Source organism: Gobio gobio (genome assembly GCF_949357685.1).
Source record: "Gobio gobio genome assembly, chromosome: 16".
Classification (NCBI taxonomy): Eukaryota; Metazoa; Chordata; class Actinopteri; order Cypriniformes; family Gobionidae; genus Gobio; species Gobio gobio.
The window spans coordinates 39,831,216-39,849,770 of record NC_137109.1 but is presented as its reverse complement, the minus strand read 5'-3'; the positions used below and the strand labels follow the sequence as shown (position 1 = coordinate 39,849,770).

The 18,555-nt window shown below is 37.6% G+C and overlaps 2 protein-coding genes across 3 annotated transcripts; one reads left to right on the top strand and one right to left on the bottom strand.

The window, feature by feature from the left end:
- Positions 1-752: 752 nt before the first annotated feature.
- crybb1l1 (crystallin, beta B1, like 1) lies at positions 753-2,330 on the top strand (the record flags this gene model as incomplete). The annotated part of the gene is made up of 5 exons (XM_079838864.1): positions 753-845; positions 965-1,083; positions 1,173-1,305; positions 1,396-1,538; positions 2,159-2,330. 5 exons carry the CDS (start codon positions 753-755, stop codon positions 2,328-2,330), a joined length of 660 nt encoding a protein of 219 aa, XP_079694990.1.
- A 4,533-nt stretch (positions 2,331-6,863) lies between these two features.
- Positions 6,864-18,007, bottom strand: cabp2b (calcium binding protein 2b; the record flags this gene model as incomplete). Of its 2 annotated transcripts, none has more annotated exons than XM_079838670.1 (7): positions 6,864-7,181; positions 7,301-7,448; positions 7,804-7,913; positions 8,743-8,874; positions 8,967-8,997; positions 10,248-10,442; positions 10,850-11,202. In XM_079838670.1, 7 exons carry the CDS (start codon positions 10,892-10,894, stop codon positions 7,156-7,158), a joined length of 687 nt encoding a protein of 228 aa, XP_079694796.1. In that variant the 3' UTR covers positions 6,864-7,155. The 2 variants fall into 2 exon arrangements, with proteins under 2 accessions (XP_079694796.1, XP_079694797.1); XM_079838671.1 differs by lacking the exons at positions 10,248-10,442; positions 10,850-11,202 and adding exons at positions 16,690-16,938; positions 17,921-18,007 and having other exon boundaries at positions 6,871-7,181.
- Between the last annotated feature and the right edge of the window lie 548 nt (positions 18,008-18,555).

Sequence of the window (18,555 nt, the reverse complement as noted above, 5' to 3'; positions counted from 1 at the left end):
ATTGGCTTATTTTTAGTTTATTTTTGTGCTCAAATGTTTTTTTATAAGCTTTAAAGTAGAGAAACCAACCACCGCACTTCGCCGTCCGTTTGCGCCCACTATTTACTCCGATAACAACACGTGACGGTATAGTGGTTCCTCTCCAGTGCAGAGGCGCTCCACAACCACAACAACAACAGGGGGATGAGTGCAGTGGCCACTTGCATGCATACAATAAAATATAAATAAATCAATGCTCTGTAAAATATTAGTTTTAGTTAAGAAAACCGCTGGAACTACTTGTAAAGAATTAATACTGACAAGTCCAACAACATATTACCTTCCGACTCTGATGGGTGGGGGGGCACTTGGGGTGGCCAATTACATTTTGGGGGTGGCCCGTGCCACCCCAGGCCCCCCTCTGGCCCCGCCCCTGAGTATAAGAGGGTTGGTTTTGATTTGCATCGCCATAATGAACACCATCACCCCGCACTTCCCCTTTGTCCCTACCACTTTAATATTGTTTCCCCCAAAAGACCCCCTACATCCCTTCCAAACATATGTTTTTGACTTTTTCCTCTCCAAAAACACTTTATCCCTCTCTTCTGGCATTGATATGATCAAATTTTATGTATAGGCCTACCAGTGGTTGCCCCTCCCATTTCTTTATTATTTTCTCTCAGTCTCAGTTTCGCGATTCTAAACTAGCTATATTACAATTATATGAATTTTCCTTTTATTAATTCTCTATTTATAATTTTACCCCAGGCATCATGTCATCCAGTGGAGAAAAAAAGACTGCCTCCCAGACCGACGGCAAGGCAGCCCAGAGCAAGAAGTCCGAGATGGGCATGATGTCCTACAAGGTAAATCTTTTAAATAAACATACACACGAGCACGTCTCTTACGCTTGGACGTTGCTTTAACATTACACTAACAGGTTTCTCTCTCTCTATCTCTCTCTCTCTCTCTCTCTCTCCGCTAGATGTATGTGTTTGACCAGGAGAACTTCCAGGGACGCATGATTGAGATTAACGCTGAGTGCATGAACGTTTGTGATATGGGCATGGACAGAGTTCGCTCACTACGTGTGGAGTGTGGACCGTAAGCATCACCGTAAAGTCTGCATCTATATAAAACCCATGTTTTTAGAAAGAACATATCTCACTCACCTCTTTATGTGCCCTCTGCAGTTTTGTGGGCTTTGAGCAGATGAACTTCTGCGGTGAGATGTACATCCTGGAGAAGGGCGAGTATCCTCGTTGGGATTCTTGGAGCAACTGTCAGAAGAACGACTACCTGCTTTCCTTCAGACCCGTCAGAATGGTGTGTAAATGCCCTCACAATGCTCTCACACCTTCAGGCCAGTCATTTGAATGCATTTCAAATGCATTGACCACTTTCTTGATCCTGCAGGACCCTGAGAAGCACAAGATCTGCCTGTATGAGGTTGGTGAGTACAAGGGACGCAAGATGGAGATCATGGATGATGACGTTCCCAGCCTGTTCTCCTACGGATTCACCGACAGAGTTGGCAGCATCATGGTCAGCTGTGGAACGTAAGTGTAAAGTACCTGTGGTTTCACTCAGACAAAGCTCTTCCCAAAAGCTTGTCAGTATTTGACAAATGTGGCCGTCAAAAAACGTATTAAAATGTAAACCAGAAGAAAAAAAAAGTTATAGATATAATAAGAATAAAAATCTGGCGTAAGATGTTTTGTGGATTTAATTACAATATTAAAGAGTTAAGGGTTTAATTTGTTACTTTTAAGGATGTTTAAATCAGTTATTTTAGTACAGTTTAGATTCTTTTAATATTTAGAATCAGTTTTTATTTTTATATCTTCTGTTTTAATTTTAGTTAAAGTTTTAGGCATTTTGCTGTGTGTCTGTCATTTTTATTAGTATTTCTTTCGTTTTTTAAATGTCTATATTTTTTTTTATCCATTTTCTTTCAGTTTAACTTGTAGATATACTTTAGTACATCAAGTTAAACTAAATGGAAATTTTGCTAAAAAAAAAAATTATTCTTTATTTCTGTTAACCTTAATTTTATTTCAAGTAACACAAAATGGTTTTAGTTAACTATAACAACCCTGATTTAAATATGTAAAAGAGTTTAAGCTAGTTGAATATCACGGGTGGACAAACTAACCTGCAGACTCTTTTTGTTTCTCAGCTGGGTGGGCTATCAGTACCCCGGATACCGTGGCAGCCAGTACCTGCTGGAGAAGGGCGAATACAGACACTTTAACCAGTACGGCGCCCGTTTCCCTCAGTTTCAGTCTGTGAGGCGTATCCGTGACATGCAGTGGCACCCGCACGGCTGCTACACCATGGCCAGCAAGTGAGGGCCAGACCAGGAGAGGAAGAGGAGAGGTGGAGTAGAGGGAGAAGGGCGCAAGAGAAAGGAGAGGAGGAGAGACGTCTGAGAGGCAGCATCTTCCCCATGTCGCCGCCATGAGGGGTGGATGTTTTCGGGGTGACAGACTCCCTGACTCACATTGCAGTCTGTGTCTGTCGAGCTCTAAAAGCCCAGCGGGGCAGTGATCCTCCCAGGCCTCTGAGTGTCTCTGTGTCTGGTGGAGGCACCGATAAACACACTTCCCTCCTCCTCCCTAGTTCCTCTCCTCTCTTTCTCTCCTGCGTCATGGCTTCTTTTTTTTTCCTTCCATAATTTATTTCAATTTTTTTGTCATCCGTTCTTTCCCCTGCCCGCATCCCTCTTACCCCAGGAGGATGGATGGAAAGAGAGAGGGAGAGATTTAGGGATGAGGAGAGTGAAGCTTCTGTGCCCTAGAGATCTCTCTTTGCTTGCTGTACAGAATCCTGGTCACCTTTTCAATAAAAACCTAAAAGCTTGATAACAAACTTTCGTCTTTGTCAGTCTGTTCATGTCATGCAAATATAATCATGGCTGTTAATGATAATCATGAGGCCCTGAATTAAATTTGCACTAGAAGGAAGGAAAACAGTGGTGTATATTCACAGGAGTGTGAAATGTAATTTCAGTTTACATATTGTAGGCTGATTTTTAAAGCATAATTAGGTTAGATTAATAATATCTTATTTTAAAGAATATATTTTAAATATAGTATGTCTATGCCAAGATTCCTCTATATGCACCTGACTTAACCCTTAAACCGGCAATGTGCACCACAAGATACTCTTTAATCTCCTCGGAGGCATGAGAAAGAATTTTTCCTCCAATTCTGTTATCACACTTGAGTCTGTTTGGAGAATGTGGGACACATGACTTGGTTCAAATTTTCTGTGCTCGTTTTGTCAGTTTGACCTCAAGCCAACAGTTTCGCCCATGGTGCTGGACATTCTGACTTTGTAGAAAGTAGGCATATATTAATCATATTTCTCGTCAGCAAAAACGAAAACAACTACTAATATTAATTGTGAACATTGTCTTAAGTCATATGTTGCAGTGTCTCAAGTTAAACTGGGCCCCAGGTTATTGCATTTATTTGTGCAATTCTGGGGTGACTGGTGGGGAGGCCGATTGAAATATTGTTCCAGGACCGGGGCCGTTAGGGAAGATCCTTATAGGCCCTGCTGGCCTCTAGGACCCCCTTAAACAGTCTGCCTTCTCAATCTATTCATTTTGAATTAAAAAAGTGTGCAAATGTTAATGTTCACATGTAAAACTGATATTATCTTTGGATTTTTAACTAGATATTTTAGTGCAGGGTTTCACAGCTCATTTTGTGGTAGAATATGGGTGTCCAACCCTGCTCCTGGAGAGCTTCTGTCCTGCAGAGTTTAGCTCCAACCCTAATCAAGCACACCTAAAAATTCTTACTAAAGTCTTCAATTACATTATGTGATTGATCAGGGATGGAGCTAAACGCTGTAGGACAGTTGACCTCAAGGGCTAGAGTTGACCACCCCTGAGGTTGAAGACGAGACAGCAGTGTAAAAATACAAGAAATGTATATGCCTCTGTAACAGAGGCCAGCTGGAAGTTGCTGTGCGAGTAAACCTCACACATCTGATCTCAAGAGACGCTCTAGCGACTGATGATAGGGGTTGCGGCCTTTAGCCTCATTGTTAGAGCGTCTGACACACATGCCGGCGGACCTGAGTTAGAGTGGTTACATTGGTGCCGTGACCTGGATGGGAGTGAGGTTTAGGGGGGGGTGAGTGTAACGGAGGCCAGCTAGTAGTTGATGTGCGAGTAAACCTCACTCCTCTGATCTCAGGAGACGCTCTAGCGACTGATGCTAGGGGTTGCAGCCTTTAACCTCCTTGTAAGAGCCTCTGACTCTCATGCCGGCGGACCTGAGTTAGAGTGGTTACATTGGTGCCATGACCTGGATGGGAGTGAGGTTTAGGGGGGTGAGTGGAACAGAGGCCAGCTAGTAGTTGATGTGCGAGTAAACCTCACTCCTCTGATCTCAAGAGACGCCCTAGCGACTGATGCTAGAGATTGCAGCCATATCCTCCTTGTTAGAGCATTCGATTCTCATGCCGGTGGACCCGCGTTTGAGTCCCGCTTAGAGTGGGCGGTTCGAACAGGAGGGATTACACCTATATTTTAGGGCACTTAGACATGCCATACATGCAGTATATTTTTTGCATTACATATATTTTGCATCAAATAAATCATAGAAATATTGATGACATTCTTAAACCATAATAGGACAACTTACCCTGGGAGACACAACTCATAAAATTTTAACTATATCAAATTTTCAAAAAAATCCTTTGGCTATATTTTACTCATGTCCAGATGATATAAAAAGTGATGTGAAATGGTTCTTTTTTTTTGCTGACAAATTTCCACTCTTGCCTGTTTAAGGGTTAATTAACCTAAGTTGACACCCTCCTGAGTCTTTAAATATGCTTTAATCAAGGCCGGGATAACCTTATACAGAGAATCCTCGTGACCAAGAGTACAATGTAGGTGCTGGTCATATAATTAGAATATCATCAAAAAGTTGATTTATTTCACTAATTCCATTCAAAAAGTGAAACTTGTATATTATATTCATTCATTACACACAGACTGATATATTTCAAATGTTTATTTCTTTTAATTTTGATGATTATAACTGACAACTAAGGAAAATCCCAAATTCAGTATCTCAGAAAATTAGAATATGACTTAAGACCAATACAAAGAAAGGATTTTTAGATGCTTCTGACGCTGTCTGTTGTTCAAGAGTGGCTTGACACAAGGAATGTGACAGCTGAAACCCATGTCTTGCATACATCTGTGCGTAGTGGTTCTTGAAGCACTGACTCCAGCTGCAGTCCACTCTTTGTGAATCTCCACCACATTTTTGAACGGGTTTTGTTTCACAATCCTCTCCAGGGTGCAGTTATCCCTATTGCTTGTACACCTTTTTCTACCACATCTTTTCTTTCCCTTCGCCTCTCTATTAATGTGCTTGGACACGGAGCTCTGTGAACAGCCAGCCTCTTTTGCAATGACCTTTTGTGTCTTGCCCTCCTTGTGCAGGGTGTCAATGGTCGTCTTTTGGACAACTGTCAAGTCAGCAGTCTTCCCCATGATTGTGTAGCCAACAAAACTAGACTGAGAGACCATTTAAAGGCCGTTGCAGGTGTTTTAAGTTAATTAGCTGATTATGTGGCACCAGGTGTCTTCAATATTGAACCATTTCACAATATTCTAATTTTCTGAGATACTGAATTTGGGATTTGCCTTAGTTGTCAGTTATAATCATCAAAATTAAAAGAAATAAACATTTGAAATATATCAGTCTGTGTGTAATGAATGAATATAATATACAATTTTCATTTTTTGAATGGAATTAGTGAAATAAATCAACTTTTTGATGCTATTCTAATTATATGACCAGCACCTGTATATAGAATAAATGGATGACAAAATTGATAGGATTCATTAATTAATTTTTCTTCAATATGATTGGTTCATCATATGTGTAATTCTCTGTTAGGCCTATAGATAAAAGTACATTTGGATTTCTTGATAACTTAAGCTTGTTGCTCAAGTCATGAGGTTATATATTATAGGCTATTTAGACAGCCGTGTAGTTTTGTTCATCTGCATCCTGCAACACACTAACTTTGACCCAAGTGTTGGGGACATTTGGTTTTCAAAAGCATATAAATGTTAATCTTACAATAAAAAGGAATATTAGTTATGATGATTAATTACAAATTTCCTTCACAACACTAACGGCTGATATCAGATTCGGTTGAACTACAAAAAAAAAAAAAAACTCTACTGAGGACAGCAAATGCAATACTGTCTTCTACCTTTCTGTCCGAGTTAAGAGTCAGAGGATACTATTGACACAAGCTGGACGCCTCACATTACCGTCTCTAAAAGAAAGACATGACAGGTCAGATCGCCAAAATATCCACAGTGCCGGTCAAAAAAACCCTTTTCTTTGATAGCCTATTAGAAGTGGCCTAACAGGAGAAAGCTAAACTCTGTCAGTGCAACTCATCACCCCTTCATCACCCCAATGACAGACGATACCAGTGACGCAAGGTGGACACGTCACATTACCACTTCTGCTTCTACAAGAAATACATTCCAGACTGTTTAGCTCTGCCTGTGTGGGAGGTAGCCATGTTTCTAAATCATGGAAAATTCATAAACATTTTTATATCAAATATAAAGTTATAGATGGATTGCTCAGTTTTAACTTATTTTATGGCTAGAAATTATTCAAGAATGACTGAAAAAGTCGTGAAAATGCAAATGGCTAAAAGTTAAGCGAAAAAAAGGATTTGTCTTTAAGGATAGTTAAATTACATTTCATGATAGGACTATCAGCAAGGGACAGAACAGAAGTGGAAGGTTTCAGGGTAACGCATACTGCCCTCTAGTGTTTCATTCAGTCTGCTCCATTGCTAGCTAGAGAAGAGACATGGTATTATCAAACCACTATAAATCAAATTATTTTATTTTAAAAAATTAAGCACACTATACAAATTCAATACACTCGTAATCAGACAAATATATCTCTGAAAATACAAATTAAACAGTACAATTACAACATTACTATATTGAAATGAGACGCTTAATAATGCATACTTAAAGTTAAAAATATTGTTACAAATTGTATCTCTTGAGGCCTATCGAAAACATTCAGATAGCTGCGCCATGTGTCCCTTGTAGTGTCTTGTGATGAAAATAAAGTCTTCTGTAAAATGTCTGTGTGGCTTCCGTCAACGTGACATCATCCTCACAAACTCTGGAGGGTTGAGTGAGAAAGAACAAACAGAAAACAGAAGTAGAGTATTCAGTGAGGTAAACTGAAAATGCTAAGAAATGCAAATATTAGTCGTCCTTATTTGTCCATCATTCTCTCACCTTCAAAATCAACCAGTCCGTCCCCGTTGAGGTCGGCATCGCGAAGTATATCGTCAATATCTTTGGGTTTCAGCTGTTCTCCCATCAGCTTTTTCATGGCTTCTCTCAGTTCTGTGACGCTGATTTGCCCATCACCATTGGAGTCAAACTGCACACCGGTAAAATGCTGATAAGGCTACAGTCAACACAGCAGTTTGTGTGTGTGTGTGTGTGTGTGTGGTCTAGGTAAACCCTACGTTATGAGGATAAAATGTCCCCACAAAGATGGCAATATCCTAAATCCTTGTCCGTGTAGAGACATTTTTGGTCCCCATGAGGAAAATGGCTTATAAATCATACTAAAATATGTTTTTTGAAAATATAAAAATGCAGAACGTTTTCTGTGATGGGTAGGTTTCGGGGTGTAGGATAGTATTTACAATTTGTAAAGTATAAAAATCATTACGTCTATGGAAAGTCCTCATAAAAAATGAAAACACAACAAAGTGAGTGTGTGTGTGTACCTCTTTAAAGGCATCTCTCAGCTCTTTGACTCCGATCATGTCCGCTGTCTCTGCCAGCATTTTGGGGCCCATGAGCTCCACAAAGTCCTCAAAGTCAATTTTACCTCCACCTTAAAAAAATATACACCACTGAATTTTTTCTACTTTTTATTCCTCTCTACATTAATACAAAATGTGAACATTTTATAATTACACTTTATTATTTTATCCTTAAAAATACAGAGCATTTGACTTTAAACACCAGTTATTTGTTAATTTCCTTTTTTTTTCCTTCTCCAAATTATTACAAAATGTTTACATTTTACTATTACATTTTATAATTTTATTAACAATACAGCTTAAATGGATAGTTCACCCAAAAATGAAAATTATCCCATGATTTACTCACCCTCAGGCCAAATTTGAAGGCTCCGAGGCCGCCTTCCATATTTAAAAAATCGTCGGACGTAGCGTAAGCATTTTGAACTGCGAGAGGCGTTACACTTTCTTCATAAGTTGAATACGGAAGACGGTTCGCCGGAAGCTAGATATTTTACTTTATAAAGTTTTAAATATGGATATCTTTCTCACACCAACCCATCAATTCACTTCAGAAGGCCTTTATAACTCCCCAGAGCCGTGTGGATTACTTTTATAATGGATGGATGCACTTTTTTGGGCTTCAAATTTTGGGCTGCCATTCACTGCCATTATAAAGCTTGGATTAGCCAGGATCTTTTTTCTTTTTTTATATAACTCTGATTGTATCCGTCTGAAAGAAGAATGTCATATACACCTTGTATGGCTTGAGGGTGAGTAAATCATGGGATAGTTCAAATTTTTCAGTGAACTATCACTTTAAATCAGAAGAGTGGAAATTTTGGCTCAATTAAAAATCCCAGATTTTTATTATGGCACATTTAGCCGCAGATCATAAATGCTCTCAGTGATGTCACTCACCTATTTGTTGACTCAGCTCAATGAGTTCCATCTCTGTCGGCATGTATCCCATTGTCCGCATGCATTCGCCCAGGTCCCTGCAGTTGATGTATCCTTTGTTCCTATCAAACTCTTTAAAGGCTTCTCTTAGTTCTGCATAAATACAAGGAAAGAGATGTTGAAATGAATGAACAGGATGTTTTCCAATCCGACTCTTGGGTGAGGTGTGTGGTTTCAGTGAATACCTTCTATCTCTTCTGGCCGCAGTTCCCTGTCCTGTGAAATCAAGAGACGTAAGAAAGATGTTAAACACTGATGCACTTGAAGACATGTCTCTGTTTGATATGATCTCTTTCTCTCTCTCAGAATCATCAAAACGACTCAGACAAAACACATGGGTAGGTATGTGGAAATGAAAAACTGGGACAAAATGCGAGTTTGAGGACTGGTTCAAATGTGTAATAATGTAGTGACGTGTAGTCATTAGATTACACAGTAAAAGTCGGGTCTGGCAACAGCTAAACGATAAGGAGATTTGGGGGGTTTAACTTGAGGAAGGCCCAGAGAAACACACAAAGAATAGAGAGCAGATGAGGTTAAACAGAGTGCCATATGAGAAAATCCCATAGATGATTCTCTTTTCTATTTACAGCTTTATCTATAATACCCAATACCATAAAGTACACACATGCATACGCATAAACCAGTGGATTACATATGCCACAAATCCAGGCCAGAATACTTGCTCAGTTAACTGAATATCATATCCTCACAATGACTATTTAATAAAAGGCATTGTTAAAAATTCATTGTCATTCATCATCTCAACCAGAGACAATTTTTTTTAATCAATGTTAAATCAAAAGTCAAATAATGTATAATTATTTTATTCAGCGAATGTGCATTAATTGATAAAAATGACAGTAATACATGCATGTTTAAAAAAAAAAAAATTATATTTCAAATACATGCATGCTGTCCTTTTGCACTTTCTATTTATCTAAGAATCCTGGAAAAAGTATCACAATTTCCATAAAACATTAAGCAACAATCTGTTGACACTGAAGACTGGAGTAATGATGCTGAAAATACAGCTTTTCCATCACAGGTATAAACTATATTTTAAAATATATTAAAATAGAAAACTGTTAAATTGTAATAATATTTCCCAATATTTCTGTACTGTATCAAAATAAATGATCAAATAAATGCAGCCTTGCATGGTGAGCATAAAAGACTTATTTCAAAAACTTAAAAAAAATCATACTGATCTCAAACTATTGAACGATTTTGGAATAAATAAACTATAACAGGAACATGAAACAAACCAAAAATCCCTTTAGGGTGTATTATCCTTCGATTCCCTGCAAGATCTTAAAACAAACCAGTGGAAGGGAGTGAAATGTAGTAGATGATTCACAATAATGATGAGAAAACTGCTAAAATGGTTTAGATGATGTGATCTTTTCTATTAATGGACAATGTAGATGCAGAGACACTGTGTTTTAGTTGTTCATAGTACATACGAGCTGTGACTGTGCGAAGCCCTGTCTTAGGAAGATGCATGCTGGTCCGATGATATTATGTAGCATGGTGCAGTTTTGGACCAGTGCATTCAGAGGCTCCTTAAACTCAGAAGTTACTTCATTTTCTCCATCAGCTTCTCCGGGTGGGCGGGGCCCTGGCGCCACTGGCCCAGCCACTTTACCCTCAGCCACACCCTTAGGGTGGGGCCAAATTTTACTTGAGACATAATCTAATCAAGCAAAGTTTAGTCAATTTGTTTGAGATGTCTTTAAACTATTCAAGTATTATGATGTTTTAAAATACTCATTACTTTCTTTACAAAATATCTAGGTTATTAAAGTCTTAAGGGGATAGTTCACCTAAAAATTTAACATTTGTCGTTATTTACTCACTCTCAAATTGTTTCAAACCTGTATGAGTTTCGTTCTTCTTTTGAACACAAAAGGAGATATTTTAAAGAATGTATGTAACTCGACAGTTGACAACACGAGCGTGAGTAAATGATGACACAATTTTAATTTTTGGGTGAACCCTCCCTTTAAAGTCTCATTTCAATATTATATTTAACACAGGCCCTGGCCTTTCAATAGGTTTCTCTTACCTTCTTCATTTTGTTTTTCATGGATGGTTTTGTGCAGTTTCCCATGCCTTAATCCTCAGTGAAGATGTTTCCTACCTCACCTCTCCTTTTTATATAAATAATATATAGCGTGGGGTGACAATACAACAGTCACCTGCTTCCATTTTAAGCTACATAAAGTCCACGTTGTTTAGTAACTAAAACCAATCTGACAATCTCTTTAAGCCTTTGCATTCTTTCTTAACTCAGACCCTCTCTTATAACTATCCGTCAAAGCAATACAAAAAGCATACTTCTCCCTATATTTGCCATTTTCACATCTCTTTACTCTCTTCTCTATCCACTCACTTTTCTCACAGATTGCAGTCCCATGTAAATGATTTAGTTTGCAAGCTGAAAGAGAGAGATGCGGAGCGGGAGGGGGATGTAAGGGGAGGGTGAGAATTAGACGAGAAAACTAGAAGCTTTTTTAATCCCCCCCATTTCAGATTAAAGACGGAGAGCCATGGGATGACGTACAGAGAGCGCAATGAGATTTGAGAAACAGAGGAGAAACAAATATTAAGTGCAAAAAAGAGCATTGGTCGATTAACCAGGTGATATTCAGCTATTTTGCATATTTTTTTCCCAATTAATTTTTCTTTTTTCTTTTTTGGAGTGCTCAATTTTTGTATGGCTCAAGATTAAATTATTACATTTAAAAATTAAATTATGATTATGCTTTGAATTCTGAGACCACTTTGAAAGGAACGTTATATAAAATTAAGAAAGAAATAATATTCTGCCCTATTTCTAGACAAAATTTGTTCATCATGTGATCTTCTTTGTACAGACACATATCAGATGTTCTTCTTCCACTCAAGCACAGGACAGTATTTGGATCATTTTAAATCTTACTAGAAATCATGATCATCAGGTTTTGCACAAACCTGTGGAGTTCATGCAGCGCGGGTGCAGCTGTTATTTAAGCAAAAGAAAGACAAACCAAAACTAAGACATTCTAAAATTCATGTTAATTTTTTTTTTTACTCAGGATTTATTATGAAAAATTGCTGTATTTTTATTAGTGGTCTCAGATTGCACAGCCATTATAGCAGCCAAATTGATGCCAGACATCTTTATCATATAAAAAACATGTGAAGAGGATGTACAACAAGCTTGTAACATATGAAGAGACAAATGAAGAATACAAGTGAATGAAAGGTGTGTGTGTGTGTGTGTGTGTGTGTGTGTGTGTGTGTGTGTGTGTGTGTGTGTGTGTGTGTGTGTGTGTGTGTGTGTGTGTGCGTGCGTGCGTGCGTGCGTGCGTGCGTGCGTGCGTGCGTGTGTGTGTGTGTGTGTGTTTGTGATAATCCCAGTCTAATCAAAACACCTTTGGGCTGAAGAACATAGAAACATTATTTAATCCGCACTCATATTTTAATAAAACCCTGCGACATTGCCCTGTATTACCAGCCTGCCAGAATGATAATCTACTCTAATCCACACACATAGACTTTTGAGTAATAAACTGTGGTTCTGTGCCAACATTGTGATTTGTTGTTTAAAAAAAAGATCAGCAAATAGATAAATGCTATTATTATTGTATAATATAGTGTATAACATTAACTATAATGATGCATTTGTGGTGTGAGGAAGAATTTGTTTGAGTCTGCATGCTTGGGCCAACAGATTAGAGTCAAGTCAAATGAGGTCACTGAGCATTGAGGGACTATGGAGTCCCAGATGTGTTTGAGATCACCAGCTGTTGCACATGCAAACTGCATGGGTAATAGCAATCATAGAGTGTTCTGCGTGTGTATTGACAGAGAAAGATGACATGGCAGAAAAAAAAAATCCTTTTAGGTTATGCTGCTATAATCAGTGTTTTTTTCTTTGCTGTCAGAGTTTACAAAAAACAATACACACAGATGCACACACACACACTAAGTGGTTGTTTTAGAACAAGGATCTTAAAATGGCCACTAGGAGGTGCTGGAGGTCTGCGAAAAATTAGGGGAAAAAGGCTGATTGAGGGCTGTTTATAAATATTAAATTATCAAATATGTTTTACGCAATATTTAAAAACACTACTTTGGAACAATATGTATTGTAAAAAACAAACAAAACAAAAAACAATTTGATTATAATTTTAAAAATAATTAAAAATAATTTTAATCTGAATTAAAATGTTTTTTTACATCTAACATTAATCTAATAAAATGTAGAAAGACAGTCAACTTAATTCAAATATGTTTTTATATTTGAAATAATTGTTTAATAGTTTGCTTCAGTACAGTAAAAACATAAATGCCAATTCATTATTTTAGCAAAAAATATGTCTTTTTTTTAACACTTTCCCCCCTCACACATTATAAATGGATCTTTACATGTACATGAAAATCTAAACATGTTTTTATGTTTTAGAAACTGGGTGCCTTAAACTCATCTTATTTGGGGGGCCTTGGCATCAAAAAGCTCAAAAACTGCTTTTTTAAAACTGCTATACAGAATTCATTCAAATCTGTGGTTAAAAATACTTTTATATATATAAATCGCAACAGTTAAATTGGCCTGGGATGTAAAACGAAACCCAGCTATCAACCTCTCGGTAGTTTGAGTTCCTTGTTTTTGAAGAATGCCATATGTGTAGCAGGGGTTAATTTATAATTAAATCGATTTAGAAATAAAACACGCTTTTGCTTACCCTCCTATTTAAGTGGAGAGTAACTCATGTATCCAGTTCAGATCCTCTGCTTTATTTATTGACTTAAAAGATAATCAGATGTCAGACTCAACCTAAACTATGTGTAAATCCTTTTATCTAACAATACCTATTCTCAGGTGACTTAAACTAATGGATAGGGTTTCAATGAATGCTCTAATGAAAATGACTGTGCAAATGTAAGCTAAAAATACCAACGTAACCTGTAATAGTTCATTCTTTTTTCAGCACTTTTGACTAAACACAAGCAAAGATGTTCATACAATGACTCAGTAAATGCATCATCCTAAATTAGTTTGTAGCTATCTATGTCTCCAAGCAAATTAAATAATTATGACAATAACAAACAATGATCCCTCTTCCAGAAAGGTGAGTGGGCAAGATTGAGTTTCTAGTGTGCTCACCGCTGGTGATCCAAGCTCAATATCAATGATTACCACTGGATGCAAGGTTATCCTATAGTGTGGGAATGCAACACCACAAGGCTAAGACCAGGTTGTGAGCGGATGAACCACGAAGGGACAGACGTGCTTGTTAGGACAGCTCCTAAATCTTTCGTCTAGTTCCTGTCACCTAACCACAAACCACCTATCTGCTAATGAAATAAGGACACTTCTTTAGGACACAAGTACCCTCCCGGAACAGAAACATCATCACACAGAGAAAAAGGGTGTCAAAATTGTACAATAGCATGTCGCCAGGGCAGTAGCCTTAAAAGGACATATTTGTAAATGTTTTACTCCCAAAAGGAGCATATTAGTACCTTAAAACCACTTAACTGTCACCGTCCCGCTGGCGGAACACCTGGCACTCATTTTTTGATCACCTTTTTTTCGTATCATATATTTGAGTAATTATCATAAATTAGATATCCTTCGAAAGCTTACGAACTCAAAATACACCTGTGAAAACCTTTGTGAAATTGGACCTTGCGTTACCATGGAAATGGTACTTTAAATTCTTCTAGGGGGCTCCTCCCCTAGTGGGCGGTGTCATGTTTCATATTACAACATTTATTTTAACTACTTTTTAATCAAAATCTTTTCTAATCTTGACAAAACACATATCGTCGGAAAGGTCTGAGTCTCAAGGTTCCATATTTGGTGACCGTTTTGTGATGGAAGTGACATTTGGACAGAAATTTACAGGAAAATGCATCAAAAAACAATCAATGGAATTCAAATGACATTTTTGGTATAGCACCGAAATAAAAATCTCATGGGAACTTCAATTTTTGTGATATCAACTTCAAATTTGGAACACAACTTGGTTAGACATATGGCTTTGATTTTATAGTAATTTTAGATTAAAACATTTTTGTAAAATATATATTTTATATAAAATAAAAAATATTTAGTACAGTATTTTTTATTTACAGTAAATTTAAACTTCCATAACTTTTTCATATTTTGAATTGCTTTCACTTCAGCAATAATCTGCCGAGTATCTGCTTTAAAACAAGCCTTATACAGACTTAGGTCTATATTCCAAAGCATTCTTGAATTACAGCCCTTTGGATAGTGTCTTTTCATGTGTATTCTCAAAAAGGGGGGTGACAGTTAAGGGGTTAACGTACAAATATGTACCTTAAGGTACTACTATAAAAAATTTAAAAAAAGAAGGTACAACTAAAAGGTACAATTTTGACACCCTTTTTCTCTGTGTGATGCATCTGAAAACCTACAAATGTTTTGCAGGCAAATGTGTTTCATGTGGTAGCATCAAATTTAACCCGTTTTAGTAAAATATTGTTTATGATTGAACAGGATTATGATCATAAACTAAAACCAAAAGATTAAATAAAATTAAATGTATATCTTAGATGAAAATTCTAAATATTGCCTTGGCAACTAAATGAAATAAGATGAAGTTGAAGCACTAAAATTACTGACAGGAAATAAATTAAAATTAAAACTACAACTAAAACTGAATTAGTAATTTTAGATAAAAACAAAAAAATTACAAAAGCACATTACAAAATAACTAAAAATTATAGTAAAATTAAAAAGAAAACTGAAAATAAAAACTATAATAGTATATCAATAATAGAAAGTGAAACTCTAGTCAATTTTCTAACGAAAGTCAGTTTTGAGAGTCAGGTTGGGTGGATAAAGGTGAATAGACATACTGGTTAATGATTTCTAGGCATACTTAAAAAGTTACAAAACAATACTTAAACAAGAAACTACTATTAAACTAATGCTTTGACATGCGTTTATTTTCTTATACGATTCACTAGTGTAACTGCATTTTATTTGTTAACCCTATAGAATTAAAATCTACTAACCTGTAGTCAGTTAGTCACAATGATTTTAAATAACATTTTGACTAAAATAAAATCTGTTAAACTACTTGGATAACAAAATATTTTTACATTTCAAGCAAGATTCAAGGGTACCTTAAAGGTGAAATACACAGCTAGTCATAAATTATGATGGTTATACCATTTACTCAAACTAAATGTTGGGTCAAAATTTTCAAGTTTGTGTTCAACTGTTACTGTTACAGTAATTAGAATAGAAATGAGTTGGTGGAGCTCGGCAAGATACCTTCTGTATCATGTATCAACAATGTTACCTAACTAACTAGAGATAGTTCTGCTGAAGGCTTGTCGCCGGCGGGGACTTCACAATGCGGAGGTCAGCGAAGGGTGAGTCTGCTGAAGGAGATTCAATCTGAATCCTATGGCATAGTACGGGCTTTTATAGCTATAAGCCACGTCCATCGTCCATTTAGGCGGGTGTTGACGTGCTTGGGCGCGAATCGACCCAATTGGTTTGCATGCATCAGCCTCAGGTTCGTGCAGTTGCCGCAGAACAGCCAATCAGAACGCTAGTATGCTCTGTTTGGGTCTGCTGTTTACATACAATTTTAAGGATAATTTTTGCCTACATATTATTGAGAAAAGGATATTTCCCTTCTCTCAGAGAACCGAGGTTAAGTTAGTAACCGAGAAGTTTGACAGTCACTCTAGTCCTGTCAAACATATAAGCAGATTTGGCTCTAGGAACTCAACAATTAACGTAAACATTTACATTAATTTGTTTAGCAGAATTGAAGGTATTAGTGGACCACTGAAAGACTGCAAAGGGTATGAAATGGCAATATGTATGGGATATGAATGATGGCCTGCAGGGGTGCTCTTGTGTAGTCTTACTTGGCCAAACACAGAATCAACGATAGGTACGAGGTCGAGTTCCAGCTTCTCCTTCGATTCCCCAGTCTCAGCGGGCTCCTTTTCTAATTCCTCCTCATCATTTCCACCTCTGCTGGGAGGATGGCTGGGCTGATTCTTTCCCACTTTCTGTCCCACTTTAGGTCTTACATTACTGTCGAATGCCTCCGTCACGCCCATTTCAACTTGCTTCCTCTGTTTCTCCACCTTCCTCTTGATTGCGGCCTGGACCTGTCAGAAGGCACAGGTGGTTAGACATCCTAAACCAAGCTAGGCACTAATTATTATAATGATAATTGCAATTATAAGCCACATAGACCTTAATCAGTGTAGCGCCATATTTAATTTTTGACAGGGATGAAAACAAGACGGTGAAGTGTGTTCAAAAGACTGTACTGGTGTTGTTTACAACATACCGATTGTTCCAAAAGACTTTCAGCAGACAACTCCATAAAACCATTTTGAATGATCAATTAATATGTGATTTAGAACCTTATACAGCGCATGCCAATGTAAAGACTGCAAGTCTGACTGACAGCTTCGAACTTAAATGAACCAATCAAAGTTGAATGTATTGTTTGTACTGTAATGAAGACAAATGGAGCTGCAGTGTATGCCATCAAAGTACTACGAGAGCGGTTCGAAAGCATACAGAGTCTGTTCTCTTATTTCGCCACTTCAAGTCGAACACACCTAATGTCAGTCAAATAGATAGACCCACCCCAAAACTTATGTCACTGATTGTACCAATGTTGCTATAGAGACAGAGCGACATGCGTCATAATCTGAAAACCACACCCACCGGGGGGAAAACAAGATAGAAAACCCACAAGTTTTTATAAGCTGTTGACCCAAAAAACGAGCGTTTAAGGACACAAAAGTGAATACAGGCAATTGAGACAGAGCGCGACATGTTATATTACACTGAGAACTACACCCACTGGAGGGGAACGTAATCAGCGACAGGAAATATAATATATCAAACTGACATTTGGATATTTGACTTAACAGTGACAAAATGTTTACTGCACATATACGCATACTGAGTGTCAGAATGGGTCCATCCCTAAATGGACCCATTCTTCCTGCTGATGCTTCAAGTCTTATTGTCTGTATCCACTTTCGTCTCCTTGAATATTTTAAAGATAAAAATCAATCTCTGGGAATAGAAAAAAATGTACGTTTATACAAACACACACATGCATGACTCTACCTGTTTCGCTGATCTCTCCGGTGGACCGCTCATGCCGCCGGTACTACCTGCCCCTCCTGCTGATCCCTCTCGAATAATCATGAACATCCCTGCAACAATGGCACGCTCTCTCTTTCTCTTCCTCTTCTTTCTCTCTCTCTCTCTCTCACAGTAAGACAACACCTGTTTTACCCCTCCCAATATGGGCCTGTCTTCCTCCGTATGTTACTCTCCTGTGAATTTCTCAGAACTGTATACAATAACTCAAGCTTAATTAGGAATAAATGCTATGGTGATAAATGTTGTAATTTCTCTTCAAAAATTAAAAGAAATCAATTTTAACTTCTTTCTGCTTTGACACATCTTTTATTCTATGTTGATGCCTGTATGTCTCTCCCCATCTGACTCATCTGCTCCTCAGTAGAAGTCCACAGTTTGTCATCCTTCTCTCTGCCCAGGTGTGTTTTATCCAGCAGGGCAAAAAAAGACTGAAGGATACCGTGTCTGCTTTTTGGCCTTCTAACATTCAGAAGGTGACACTCTATCCATCCGATACCTCTCCTTATCTTTCGTTTGCCCTTTTCTGTCTGAGTTCTAGGCTGTATTCTAAAGTGCATTGGATTGTAAGATAAGGGGTTTCTGTGTTAGTAGTAAAA